Source organism: Stylophora pistillata, chromosome 12, assembly GCF_964205215.1.
Source record: "Stylophora pistillata chromosome 12, jaStyPist1.2, whole genome shotgun sequence".
NCBI classification, from domain to species: Eukaryota; Metazoa; Cnidaria; class Anthozoa; order Scleractinia; family Pocilloporidae; genus Stylophora; species Stylophora pistillata.
Window position 1 is genome coordinate 7,541,106 of NC_142530.1, and position 14,971 is coordinate 7,556,076.

General features: G+C 39.9%; 1 protein-coding gene across 1 annotated transcript; it reads right to left on the bottom strand.

Moving 5' to 3' along the window:
- Positions 1 to 36: 36 nt before the first annotated feature.
- LOC111334761 (protein white) lies at positions 37 to 14,584 on the bottom strand. Its single transcript, XM_022940567.2, has 19 exons — positions 14,227 to 14,584; positions 12,908 to 12,956; positions 12,447 to 12,633; positions 11,577 to 11,648; positions 10,926 to 11,024; positions 10,528 to 10,694; positions 8,848 to 8,919; positions 8,548 to 8,650; positions 7,961 to 8,026; positions 7,499 to 7,533; positions 6,822 to 6,927; positions 4,753 to 4,884; positions 4,369 to 4,461; positions 3,640 to 3,697; positions 3,339 to 3,416; positions 2,829 to 2,934; positions 1,868 to 1,968; positions 651 to 736; positions 37 to 339 (listed from the first exon to the last, which is right to left on the bottom strand). Exons 1-19 carry the CDS (start codon positions 14,522 to 14,524, stop codon positions 238 to 240), a joined length of 2,010 nt encoding a protein of 669 aa, XP_022796302.1. The 5' UTR covers positions 14,525 to 14,584; the 3' UTR covers positions 37 to 237.
- Positions 14,585 to 14,971: the final 387 nt, after the last annotated feature.

Genomic DNA, 14,971 nt, shown 5'->3' on the forward strand with positions numbered 1-14,971 from the left:
CATCATGAATAGCAGCAACTAAAAGATCTGACTATGATCAGTACAAAAATAAATTTTAATGAAATTTTGCTCGTTCACATTCTTTTCCCCCTTCATTTAGGGTTGCTCAAGGCAAGCTAGCCTGACGAATAAGGCTTAAACGCTTTTCCCGCCATAGGCTGTCTACACATGTAATTTTAGAAATTACGACCTTCTTGTTTAGCTTTCCGACGTAATGCAAAGGACTACCTTCCCTTATTAAGTTCTTTTGTAAGAAGTCCTCAAAAGAAACAGGAACGATATCAAGCGAAACCCGACTATCAACGCCACAAGGGCATAGATATCAATCAGGAAATTGTCCTGTCAAAAAGAAAGAGAAAAAAAAAAGAGTTTTCATAGAGAACATAACCAATACTACATTAGTGATCTCTCACAAATTTGCCTCAAACCCTAAATTGTCTTGCAGCCTGTCTTCTCGTGATTACGTTCAGCGTCTTTGCTACGAAAATTTCCTGAGACACTGCTTACAAATAGTATAACATCAAAAGGATTTATTTCCTCGCAATACTTCAGGAAGATAGTTAGGCCCCTTTGGATAATATTACACGGGTTTCTAAAAGTTCCTGAGCAGCTGATTGGCTTAATTCGTATTCTGACTTCATAATACCCACCTCCTTCAATCCACGCTGCTCTATAGCTATAGATCCATTATACACGCATTTTGTGTACGTCTCATTGGTGGGAATTATTTTACAAGCTAGGAGAAACGAACAAGAAAAAGAGACAAAACAAAGAAAAAAATTAATAAATAATCCCTTGATTTGAGATACAAATAATAGAAATACCAAAAGGAATCATCAAGGTGCAAGCGAGTTCCCGATAATATCAGTTTGTAACATCTGGTATTTTTTTCGCTGAGAATAAGTCATGCGTCTCTTTTTGGTTTTGGAATAAGAACTTCTGGAGTGAGTAAGAGCTCACATAGTGTTTCAATCATAAAATGAGCGAATTTTCTTTTCAAAGAATAGTACATGTATGCTCCAGAAACAATATCATTTTCCTCTCAGCCCCGTTGAAATACATGTGAGTAATTATAAGGTGGACCGTGATTTTGAATTCCAAATAACTTCGGCTAAACTATCCAAGAAAGCGTTAAAAATTCCAGTGCAGACGCTGTTTTTTAAAGTATTACTTCAGAATTCTGCTGCTATCTGACATGACTCTGGCCAGAGCTGAAGCGTCTGCGAAATGAAACGCAGAAGCTGTTTGGTGAAATGCGAGTTTTGCTATTCGTCGTTACCGTTGAATTCTGGGAAGTCATGCTTGTGCGGCCAGGTTACTGCGTTTCTTTCAAAAATGGCGGCGTGCGTTGTCGAACTCTCAGCAAAATACTCTCAGCACATTTAAAGCCAATTTTTGGAAGGATGGGACACTCTTTTGAATCTCAAAAGGCGGTAAGTAGTTAATTTTCATATATATACTTTTTGGTAAAAGAGATAGAAGTCGTACGGTTTCTGAGGCATACTACTCATAGGAATTTTGAAAGCGAGCGGATGATTTGAAGTTATCTAATGGCGCCAGGCAACTTTGCCTTCTAATTGAGGTAGACACTTGACTAATTTACGGTCGAAAACCCTTTTCTCAGGTGAAAAATAATCTGGTTATTTCACGTTCAAGAGAATGTAAAGCAAGTGAGCAGTGTTCAAAACGTACGTGAAGAACTTTTATTCTGCATATGAATCATTTTATCACCGCTACGTCTGCTTTGGCGTCGCCGTCATCAGGGTTTGCATTAGATAACCAAAATTTGATTGTTGCTGCCGACAATGAATATGACCCTCATGGTTCTATCGACTGGTTAGCTATTTTAGTTTTGAACTCAACTTACGGATAGGACCATAATTATCCCACTGATTTACAGCTAGAGCCTCGAATCCATAATTGAACCAGGACAGGTACCTCAACCAAGTCAGCCACTCTGGTATTGTTCTGAAACATAAAACAAATAAACAGATAAATAAATAAATAAATAAATAAAAAAGCAAATGAAAGGGCGGAGTGAATGGACGAACAAAGGACGAATGGATAAATGACCAAAAACAAAATAGAACAATGTTAAACCGGGGAACTTAATTAATTCTCGGTGCTTTGACTGTCCGTATAATTGTCAACATTCGCATCTTTTCGTGCTTTTATCATGTGGTCAAAGTTTGGTAACGCATTGCGACTTTCAATAAACATTAAAAAAAAAAACTCAATGCTCTGCTTTTCGCAATGATCGTTATTCTATTCTAAAAGCACGAACACGCCATATCTTTAGTATCCGTTAAATAATTGATTTTAAAACAAATGGGTTGCTCATTTTTCTATGTTAATATTATAGAATATGTGTCAACTTCGAATTAAAACGAAACGACGTTTTTCAGCCTCATCAAGGCCATCATGACAAATTAATTTAAACAAGAAAACAAAGAGATCGTGATCTCTTGGTTGAACACTTGTGTCTAAGGATGCACTCAGTAATCAAAATGGCAGATTTAACGAAATTTCGTCAAACCGAGTAATGTACATGGATTTGACAAGTTTTGGCGAATTTCAGTCAAATTTGTCAAAGCGAAACCAGCTTGTCGGAATTGACGAGTTTGGTGAATTTTAGTCACACTCATCAAAGCGAAAATCAGCTTGGCCAAATTGACGAATTTTCAGTCATATTCGTCAAAGCAAAATCAGCTCGGCGGATTTCACAATTTTGACGAAACCTCGTCAAATCTTCCATTTTCTTTACTGCATGCATTTCTGGACGTGCAGAATTTCTGGTTTAAGCAAACAACGATCATGCATTAACTGACCGGTTTTCAATGTAGAAACCACCAAGTACTAACAAAGGGAGAATCAAAGGACCACTCAGCGCCGTAGAAACTGACGGTGTTGGTGAAATGGTCGATATGACGTAGGCTGAAATGAAACGGAAAATTGCAGAACGGTGAATTTGCTTTCTGTTGAACACCACTCGAAAACCCTCAACATATACATGTAAAGGGTTCTTGAGTGATCTTCAACACAGATTACATGTGGTGATGATTTTGAAAATATTTGTTAGTGGTTGAACTCCACTGTGTCCATTAAGGACCATCTTATACACTATACTTTGAACTGACGATCACCGGTTGGAAAAATAATGACTTCTTTTATCTTATATCGTTCTTTTTTAGTCGCACTATCTTGTTATTTTGCTATGCATCCAGAAGTTTTTACTGCATATAATAGCAATTATAACAATAATAATAACAACGTTGCGAATCTAGTGAAAATTTTTATTGTATTTGATACAAAAAATATGAAATCGTCTGTGTACAAACCAAAAGAGACAGCAGCCATGCTGACTAAGGCAAGTATTCCATAAGCGACCAGAAAACGGAGAACATCAGGTCTCAGTCCTTAAAATATACAGTATGGGAAGAGAACAAACATTAACAATATATAAAAATACAAATACCTAGTTTTTTTTTCATTTATACTAAGCAAGATAGGATAAACCTCTGTTCACACTAGTGCTTGTGACATAACCTCGACTAAATATAGCACGATCTATGGGCAAAAAAACGGTAAAAACAAAAATTCGCGAGGCTCTTTTTTTCAGCCCCCTTTATTTCTGCTTACCAACCATCCAGTAGCCCACGGTAATCATGATCAGCGGACCAAGGAAGAACTGTGGAGACTGCCAATGCAAGGGATGTCTTAATAAAACACAAAACTCCTCTATTTCTACATCTATTTGTATAAAACTATCGATAAGTGCGTTTGGGATAAATCTGCCTGGGTTACTCACAAATGCTACGAGCTAATTTGCTACGTTACTCGCTAGCTATTCCATAATAGTTAATGAATGAAATGAGTGACACGTTGCATGAATTATTTATATCATCATTCTACAAAGAAGGGCCTGTCTGAATGTTGCACGCATTTGAAATGTGTACGATCCATTCGCGGACTGACGCATAGATGACGTCACCATTATCCATATTTCGGTTATTTCTCTATTCTATAAAACAAGCAGATTCCATGTTGCCATGAGTCTGTACAGTACTAAATCAGAGACGAAGTCAAAATATAGTGGAAACTAAGAGAATAATTTGGCTGCGCCTCGTGTGCCACTTACTGAACAGACGCACGGTAACAGAATCTATTTGTTAAAAGGGCATCTCAAGCTCATAACCAGATGGTTAAATTTAGACGAAAGTTTATCTAAATACCCAAAAAACGTTTTAGTTACACTGAAGACTAAAAACTTGAAAATATTTTGCTTTTTGTTAGTTGTTTTGAATTCCCTCAAGGAATAAGTGCAGCTTTGTAGTAACCGTCAAACGTTTGTAAGTTCTAACGACTTACTTCGGCAAAGGTCTTGGATAGGAAGTAAACGTCTGTGCGATACATACGGTTATTGTGTTCTCGTAAAAATATGGCTTTTTCTATCGGAAAAGTCTACAAATAAATAAATAAATAAGGGTTAAATAAAAGAATGAATCAGAGGAATACATGAGAGAACAAATGGATAAATAAACATACTAACGAATGAATCAATAAATGAATACAGTGGTTTTAAAACTATTAATTATTAATTAATTAATTAATTTTTAACTGATTGATGGCTTCATGATCTGTCGATCACTTGACGAGCTGAACAGAACCAACTTCTAACGACAAAATAAATAACTATTAAAAGGTATCTAACTTTTACCAAACCGACCTTAATAGATGATAGTCTAAACTTACGAAAGTGACTGCCGCGACATTTGAGAAGGAGACAGACGTCACAATGTAGAAAAAAGCCCCGTAAATATTCTGAACACCGTCCTGGTCAATCGTTGTTTGGAAGAAAATAATCCCTGTTACAAGACCTATAAACTTGAAAGACATCGAAAATCATATCTAGACCCGTCAGTAATAGTGAGATCTAGACGGAGTCTCGACAGAAGCCAACAGAATTAGTTTAAAAACTGATGATGTATGTTAGAGATGTAGTGCTGCGTAAGTAATGCAAACGATGATGATGTATGTTAGAGATGTAGTGCTGCGTGAGCAATGCAAACGATAATGATGTATGTTAGAGATGTAGTGCTGCGTAAGTAATGCAAACGATAATGATGTATGTTAGAGATGTAGTGCTGCGTAAGTAATGCAAACGATAATGATGTATGTTAGAGATGTAGTGCTGCGTAAGTAATGCAAACGATAATGATGTATGTTAGAGATGTAGTGCTGCGTAAGTAATGCAAACGATGATGATGTATGTTAGAGATGTAGTGCTGCGTGAGCAATGCAAACGATAATGATGTATGTTAGAGATGTAGTGCTGCGTAAGTAATGCAAACGATAATGATGTATGTTAGAGATGTAGTGCTGCGTAAGTAATGCAAACGATAATGATGTATGTTAGAGATGTAGTGCTGCGTAAGCAATGCAAACGATAATGATGTATGTTAGAGATGTAGTGCTGCGTAAGTAATGCAAACGATAATGATGTATGTTAGAGATGTAGTGCTGCGTAAGCAATGCAAACGATAATGATGTATGTTAGAGATGTAGTGCTGCGTAAGTAATGCAAACGATAATGATGTATGTTAGAGATGTAGTGCTGCGTAAGTAATGCAAACGATAATGATGTATGTTAGAGATGTAGTGCTGCGTAAGTAATGCAAACGATAATGATGTATGTTAGAGATGTAGTGCTGCGTAAGCAATGCAAACGATAATGATGTATGTTAGAGATGTAGTGCTGCGTAAGTAATGCAAACGATAATGATGTATGTTAGAGATGTAGTGCTGTGCAAGTAATGCAAACGATAATGATGTATGTTAGAGATGTAGCGCTGCGTAAGTAATGCAACCGATAATGATGTATGTTAGAGATGTAGTGCTGCGTAAGTAATGCAAACGATAATCGACGACTGTCCGGAAAATCGCGAGTTATCAAAGATCTTTGAACGATTTCTTGCTTGGAAAAATATCGTCCAATACATCGCGAAGCTATCGTTCTAACAGTCTCAATAAATCGCGAATGTTAGTTCATCGTTTTCATCTTCTTTGTCGCCCTGGGACCTAACACCAGTGCGTTGTGGATGAGGTAACAAGACGATGTTAAAGATGGTAGGCTGCAAAACGGAATGTCGTGGGCAGGGAACACGCTTGAAGGTGGCAATAGTTCTGACGCTGTCTTTCTTTTTGACAACAAAAATATATATAAATAAAATGAAATCATCAAAGGATTTTTGAACCAAGGCTGATAGTTTCGAAAGAAACTGTTTGGGGCTGCGTCGGTGGGAGTAACGAAATAATTTGGATATATCAACAAAGTTGAAATGGTAAATTGGCCACCGTAACGATTACAAAAGCTGACGTTTCGAGCGTTAGCCCTTCGTTAGAGCGAATAGAGGAATTGTGGGTTGTGTGTGCTTTTAAAGGCAGAAAAGGGAGCTACTTTATTGGTGGGAACATGGCAACGAGAAAAACATGAATAAATTAGTGGAATGAAAAGCGTTCGTTGATCCCTGTGGGATTTAGACTGCCGGTTTGAAAGATGAGCTTTTGTTGAAGATTTTTACGGCTTTCCGTGCTTTCCGTGAATCAGTTAAGATGTGCTTCCTCGTAGAAGAAAGTAAGTAAACAAATTGATAATTAAATGAATAAGAATTAAGTGTCGTACCCTTGTTGGATCCATGCGATTGCTATGATTTTATGAGTTATATGGTATGGACGGTACAATCGTATCATGGCTAAAGTATTCTTTATTAACAATACAAAACCTAACTCTGAAAAAGAAATGAAAATCTCTAATCACTTACTATGCTCTGGAAGAATCTAATACGAAAAATGAGAACATCTCGCTTATTGGTCAGCCATGATCGCCAGAACACAGAACGGAACTGTCTGTACCAAGAAGCTTTGTATCTGTATAAATGTGAATGAAGAAATTACGTATTTAAAGATACTATTCGTCCCAGAGTACTTTTTTTTTCGGGACAAAGGCGCGTAGAGCCGGGAATCAGAGGTATTTGGGGCAGTTCAGATTGACTACCGACAGCAATCCAGGATTGCATAGAGGAGTTTCCTCGTACTTTGTCCTGCGCGTGGTCCAATATACTCCCGCCACTGTCTCAACCAATCAAATGCCAAACGAAAACCAAAAGCAACGCGGTTACTCGCGTTTTCCCGCGCTTTAGGCGATTGTCTCAATGGCTCTTTTTTATATCCTTCACTGTTCTGATTTTCTGTCTGATTACTTTAGGCTTATAATTAGAACAGTCATGCACTCGAATGGACACGAATGTTTATTGCTTAACAGTATTTAAAAATGGAATTAAGGCCGGGTTCTAGAACATTGAAAGAAGAAGAATCCATACTAGTTCTAGTGCTATCAGGTAGTTAAGTGTCGTCGGTATAAATGGTAACTCTAGCCATACACAAACTGAAATACAGTTATCTCCTTATCATCAATCGAAAAACCAAATAATGATCTTACGATGAACGTGGATTGGCCTCTTCCTTAAAAGAGTCCTACAAGATATAATGAATATTGCCGTAAATGGTTTGAAACATCTATTTATCACTAAGGATTGATCGAGGAAAGTGTAAACCTTGTTTATTCAATAATCACAACTTCCTTTCCCAAGGGGCATAGCTGTGGAGTGGTCCTGGAATGCCTGTGACCTGCCCCCTCTCAGATTATTTTTCCTCTTTACGTCATGAACAAACAAACGTTAAAACTAGAAACGCGGAAAAAATCGTTAATCCAAGAATCCAAACGGCATGCGTCACTCAGTCAGTGGTAATTACTTTGAAAGTTTGGTAGTTACTCGGCTTGTGACACATGTGTGCCCTCCCCCTCCCCACTCCCCCTCTCCCCTCCCCTCCCCCTCCCCTACCCCTCCCACTCCCCTTCCCCCTCCCCCCTTTTAAAAATCTCAGTTAATCCCTTTATTACCTGTCGTTCGTGTGTCTCCGGCTTGTCAAATTCTGCTTCATGCGCCGAGTACACGTCACAGATGTCCTGAGTAGTAGAAACGAGACATTTTTGGCGCCTGATGATTAGATTCTCGAATTCGGGTAGACTTATGTTCAAACTGGCTCAAAATCTTCATAAAAGTCACACAATAACTCCGAGTCAACGATTTGCCATATCGTTCGACCAAATCAAATAACCTTTATTGCAGATCATGAAGGCCATGTTAAGAACACTATAATCCCGCATGGCCTCTTATAGGTAGGTGACCCCACAAATTGCCCTGCTCAGAACCTTAAAATTAAAGTCATCGTGCCATTTCTAATTTATGAAATCCTTTTGCAAACCGACGACTTTGCAAACTCAGTAACCCATCGATTTACCAAAGGGGAATATCATGTAACTATACTCGTATTTCAACATATAATCCAGCAAAGAGAAAAGAAAAACTTATAAGCCCTGAGGTGTTTTCTTAATACAATATCACTCTTTACTAATTTACACGGAAACGTGTATGGGAAGAGTTACGAAAGAGTGCTTCAAAGTTATCATTTAAAAACGGTTATAACCTGGACTCTTTTGCGGCAGTTTTCCTCATCACCAGGTACGATAGCCAGCGTATGGATAAAATGATCGGCTGGGTTAAAATTGACTGGACATCGATAACCTAAGCTGTAAATATTTCAAAGAGGAAAAAAAAATTGTTTTAGTAAGGAAACGAACGCAGAAACTTAAAGAGATCTTCGAACTCAGAAATGATTTTAAATATAAATTAAGAGATACTACGCAAAGGACTTATTTGGAGGAACCAGTCTCTCAAGTTATCTTCTCTTGGTGTGACACAACTGTTAAAATAAACAACTCCTGACCTGTCAAAGTACTGAATGGCATCTGGTCTGGAGCCAAGGTAAGCTGTCCGTCCCTCTGCTAACAACAGGATACTGATAAAAATGAGATATGGAAAAATTGGTCACAGTACTTGTGACTTATCCGATCACTGATCAATAGCCTAACGTCAACTTACTTTCACTACAAAGGTAAACACTACAAACAGTTACACGGCACAGCCATGAGGTCACCAGTTTCTGTTGTTGTAGCGGAAATTGTGATGCAGAACATCAAGGAACGCACCGTTTCGATTTTCCCACAAACGATACCTCTTTCGTTACGCTAAGTGACGATACCCTTACTGCCTTAAGGGCAAAACACTGACATACAGTTTATCAGAGAAGTCGAAGAAAATGGTAAACCTCCTTTTCTAGACTGTCTGGTAAGTCGTGACGACAACTCGCTACGGACGACAGTTTATAGGAAACCGACACACACCGACGGATTACCAGACAAGTCATCCTACAACCGTATATCATACAAAGCCACAACTATCAGAACTCAAACACGACGAGCGCAACTGTTATGCAACACGACAGACAGCTTATTCGACGAGAACAAATACCTTGACCGTGTTTTTTCAAGAACAACTACAACGACGACTTCATCCGACGAAACACTCATCGACCTACTGCTATTACCGAAACAAACGGCACCGCAACTCTTACGACTACAGCGACCATACCGTACACAAAGGGAATGTCTGAGAACATCTCGCGCATCCTACAACCCTAAAATATCCGCGTCGCCCACAAACCAATCACTAAACTGCGTCAGTTACTAACCAACGTTAAAGACAAGGACGAACTGAGGAACAGGCAGGGAGCGATTTCTAAGGTCAGTTGCTCCGACTGCCAAGCCTCCTACATTGGAGAGACTGGCAGAAACCTCGCAACAAGACTGACTGAACACAAACGGGCGACGAAAGAAGTTGATGTCAACAATCGCATTGCTGAACATCATCAACATACGAACCACACTATTGACTGGGACTCTGCGCAATGCCTACCCTACAGCATTAACTTTTTTCAACGACTGACTCTGGAAAGCTGGCTTACTAACTTAGAACAGGTTCCCCTAAACAGGTGTCAACTACTACGGGCACCATACAAACGACTCATTCACGACATTAACATTACAAACGACCTAACTTTACCGACGGATCGAAACAGACCAATCAGGACCGACTTACACCACTTTGAGTCTTACAGCCAGTAACATCACGGCAAAACTGACCAATCATTTTACACGAACTGGACTAAGAACATTTTACTGACAAAAACTATTCACTTGACTCTGATGATGACTTCAGCACAGGTTCTCGAAACGCCGGTCAGTCAACACCACGGACAACGGTCCTTTTCAGGACTACACTCACCCGGACGATCGCCCTATACTGACTTTCAGTTGTTTTACTAATTTTATGCCTATCTGCTGTCTGCCTGTGTTTCTGTCGGTCTGTCTATCATAGATGGATGGATAAATGAATGAATGGGTTAGTAAGTGCGCGAGTGAGTGAAGGGATGAATGATCATGAATAAATGTTTGGCTGAATGAATGAGTCAATCAAAAAATAAATGAATGCAGTTGTTTTCAATCCCACTCGCTCAGCGATTAAGTTATTAATCAATTAACAACACTGGAAAGATGATGTGTGTTACCTGTTGAACATGGCATAAACTTGCGATGAAGGCTGGTGAATAGTACAAATTATTGTCCTTCCCTGTGCTGCCAGTTGCTGCAGTGCTGTTATTAAACTCTGAGCCATGAATGAATCAAGGCCTGAGGTTGGTTCGTCAGCAAACAGCAAAGGAGGGTCTGTGAGAAACTGGTGACGAATGGCATCGAATTATGATAAATTCAAAATGAGGAGTTTCTTTTCATCGCATTATCACTTAATTAACGATGGCAGAGGTAAATAACTTTGTAGTTGTGGTATGTACGTGAAGTAAATAGTACGATCGTCGTTAGAAATGCACTTATTTACATGAGCTATGAACAATTATAATTACTTCTTCACTGCTGATGAATCCTTCGTATAAGCGTTCATACACTGTACCTCAGATGCAAATGACAGTCTCTTCTTTTCTCCTCCCGAGATCCCGCGCAACCGTCCCGGTAGTCCTATATATGTATCGGCACACTTGGTGAGCCCAAGCTTTGGGAGAAATGAGTTAATTTTGGTGTTAACTGACTTTTAGTTTTACGTTTTATTGGTTGGGAGGTTAAGTCAAGTTTCATCAACTAATCAGACGCACAGAAAATCAAATTAAAGCAGTCTATTCATCGGCAAGAGCCAATTCAAAATTACTCTGTACTCTAATAAGCTTTCCTACACTGAATTCTCGGTTGAAACTCTTTGAGGAGGTCCCTTATTAAAAAGGCTTCTAAATCTTCTCAGAGAGAGGTGACCATTTTTCAGTGTTACAATTATCAAATTTTCTCCCACGCCGTTAAATTTTAGATGTTGTTTCGAAGATAACGACAAAAAACAAGATGGAATAAAGTAAAAAAAGAAAGAAATGAGAAACATACTCATTGGGTTTCCAAATCAGAATGAGACAGAGTTTTCGAATTAAAATTTATTTTAATGAATAGGTTAGCGTCTCCAAGAGAAGCAGAATGAGACATAAGTCTCACGCTATCGCTACCATCTTATTTTTAAGCACTTCGGATTTTCCGAAAAAACAGGATGCTTTATGCATCGTACCTGAAGTATCACGTCCTCAACACGAGCTTTGCGCTGATTGTCAGGAACATTCTTCTCCATGCGCAGGAAAGCCTTCAAGAAAAAATCCAGGAGATGGTATTTATTCACTGGCTAAACACGAACGTGAGAGATCACCGCTGGTAAACGTTGCAGAATACCCATACTCTGTCCGTATCGATAACTGTGAAAAGGATTTTTGCTATTCGTTTCTCCTGCTCACTCCTTCCTCGGCTTTTCTTTACCCTCATCATCTCCTCAACCGTAACTACTTGATTTTTTTGTGTCCTTTCTCTTAATCACCCTTCAATCTTTGTGCAATGTGCAACGTTGTGCAACGTTAATTGATCGAAGCTCCCCTAAAGGGGCTTTTCAGCCTCAGTGTAGTAAGGTTGAGATAGGACGTCAGCATTTTATCAGGTGCTTTCGGCAGCCGCTTCAGTCCATGCAGCGATCTCACCTTCCCACACATCCCACCCAGGGGAGGATATCCACCACACAGTAATCTCGTGCGTGGAAAATTAATGTCACCTACCCCAAACCCTGCAGGAGACGGGACCTACGGCTTTACGTCTTATCCGAGAAGACGAAGCAATGCGAGTGAAGCGACCTGCTTAAAGCCACAACGAAGTGCCCCAGCCAGGAATGGAACCCAGGCCGTCAGACCCAGAGTCTAGTACTCTGACCACTGGACTACTCACGCCTCATCTTTCTCTTAATCACCCTTCACCTCCCCCCCCCCCCCCCCCACATCCTCAACCCCAAAAACTTGATTTTTTTATTTCCTTTCTCCTACTCTCTTCACTCTTCTATTCTTTCACTTTCCCCCTTTCCTCCATCCTCAACCACAATAACGTGCCACGATATATTCACCTGAAACGTGAGATGTTCCCTAACAGTGAGAGTTCCGACAAAGAGATCTTCTTGCTGAATGTAAGCAGACATAGAAGAGATCTCTGCTCCAACGGGACGATTATTTATCTCCACACTCCCCCTCACTTCCATCTGACAGATGTTACGGTGGGCCAGCACATTCATCAGGGTGGTTTTTCCAGCGCCGCTGCAGGAAAATAAGTAGACAATCTGTAAGCTGTTCCAGGAGCTTAGATCAGCGAAAAAGCAGCCGAGTGGAAGGAAAAATGTGGAGAGAACAACAAGTCTTTTTTTTCTTTTACTCTTACGCTTTTTCCGACGGACGCGGGCAGGTGCGAGGCGAACGTGACAAGAGTGCAAGAGATCAAGAATGATGTTGTCTTCACGCTTCACGTTTCACGCTTCACCTGTCTCCGCTGAATTGGAAGACCCAAAATATGACTACGAAGGCCGTATCTTACCTCGCACCCATTATAGCCAGCAAGGTACCAGCTTCTACGTTTCCGCTCACTAGAGAAGAAACAAATTTTGGAGTTACAACTAAAAAATTAGACAATTTAGAGGTTATTTTTCGTCCTTACCTCTTCCTTGACGGGGACTTGCTGGCTTACGATCCATATACAATAGAAAGCTCTGATTATTGCGGTCTAACTTACCAATTCAATTTATTGAAGCTAGTTTTCGGAAGATTTAGATCAAGATCCTAGTGGTGTTCGCAATGCTGCGATGCCACAAAAATTTATCACGTTTTCCAAGATGAAGTACAAGGCGCCTTGGGAGGGTGTGACATAGGCAAATCAAAAGAATTGAGCAGATGTGTTGACGCTTGTTATAAAGCTGGGACTACTTCCATGCTGCACGAAATTCAGATTAAAATGTACAAGCAAGGCAATAGCACGACTGAGGGTTAGATTGAGGTTTGCATCAGTTATGCGAATGGAAAGTGTTTACTTTGTAGAGACCTAGACTTGGTTTCAAACGTTTTCTTCTCGTCTGGTGGAATATGCATTGATGATCTTTATTGAAGGTATTTAGAAACCAGTCATTATTTATTTTACAGGGGAGAAGACTGGAGGATTTTTGCTGGATCACATGGTTTTCAGGAGGGAACTGGGGGGAAATTAGACTTCACCAACAGAGCATAAGGGGGCGACTATAGAAAATAGTTTCAATTGACTGCCAATGACAGGGGGACATTAATAATAGTCGAGAACCTTATGAGGGATCACGTAATCTTTATTAAGACACAACAAAAAGCCTCCACCCCCTCCCCCCTTCCCGAGGGAGAAACTCCGAATGACCAGTCCTTTAGAATTCAAGGATAAATGAAAGAGATCTTGTCTGGCAGTTGTTGGGAGTGATTTCAATGCGGTTCGAGTTCGATCAAATTCGAGATATGCTACGGCCGTGTCAATTGTAACTCAACTGCCTAGTCAAAATTTATAAATTTCAGTCGAGCGGCGGTAGCACGACATCCGGAAAGGGTCAAAAGACCCTGGTTTCGTATTATTGTCACGCTGCGAGCAGTTCGAATCAGAGATCGAGATACACGGAACGTTTTTTACGGGTAAAAGAGAGAAATACAACGATTACGTGTTTACTCTGAGCCAATGTGAGTTCTCTTTCCCTACATCAAGTAATTGTGGCTCCCGTAAGGGCCAACAGAGCTCGCTTTCCCATCCGATCAGTACGGTATGATACGAAACTCCCAGAAGCCTGATAAGACTTAATCCCGATTCAATGCCATAAAATTGGAAATCATTTAGTAACTTTAACCTACCATTGAACAAGATTTGCTTCCTTTTAGCTGCTTCATTTTCATTTTTCCCAAAACAGAGTCTCTTTATAAAGGACGGTCCGGGCTGCTCAACAAACACCTGAATGTTCTCCCAAGAAATCGAAACCCTTTCCGCGTCTTCGACAACTTTGCCTGCAGACTTCGAGCCATGCTCTTTTGAAACTCTTCCCTCTCCGCTGCTCGAGATTCCACTGTCTATAGAACCTCCGGGATCAAATGAGGAATAGCCCAGCAACTTTGGATTTTTGTTACTTCGGAGGAGAGAAGAACGATCCGCCATTGTTCTGAACCGTCTTCGACTCACGCTAAAGCTACGTAAAAGGTGCTTTTCTCGAATATCACTCTGGCGGTTCCTCAGTTCTTTGCTCAACGTCACGCAATGTTTGTAATAGCAAAGGTTCGGCCTCGCTCTCAAGGGGATCCAAGGATCATTTGGAGTGTTCAAGCAGATGAATTAAAAGCGATCTAAATGGCGCTAATATAAACCACCCCAGAAAAGTCATACCGTACAAAGAAACAACCACTTGCCGTGGTAAGTTAGTTTTTATAAAAATAGTTCAAATATTTAGGTTGACACCGATTACTTAAACAAATCCTTAGATTCCGCCCATTGGGCAAAATAAACTTGTTTGCGCATTTAAGGAGGCTCTTCTTGCGACAGGGCTATCAGTGATAACAGAGCACTTTTCTTTTCAAATAATCGAAAGTTATCTGTCCGTATATATTG

Excerpts from the sequence above, each read along its gene's own strand:
- LOC111334761 (XM_022940567.2), bottom strand. The coding sequence starts at position 14,524 with ATGGCGGATCGTTCTTCTCTCCTCCGAAGTAACAAAAATCCAAAGTTG. Across the intron at positions 10,695-10,925 it reads GACTGTCATTTGCATCTGAG|TTTCTCACAGACCCTCCTTT; the intron begins GTACAGTGTATG and ends ATTCGTCACCAG. Across the intron at positions 340-650 it reads AGCAGCGTGGATTGAAGGAG|GACAATTTCCTGATTGATAT; the intron begins GTGGGTATTATG and ends TCTTTTTGACAG.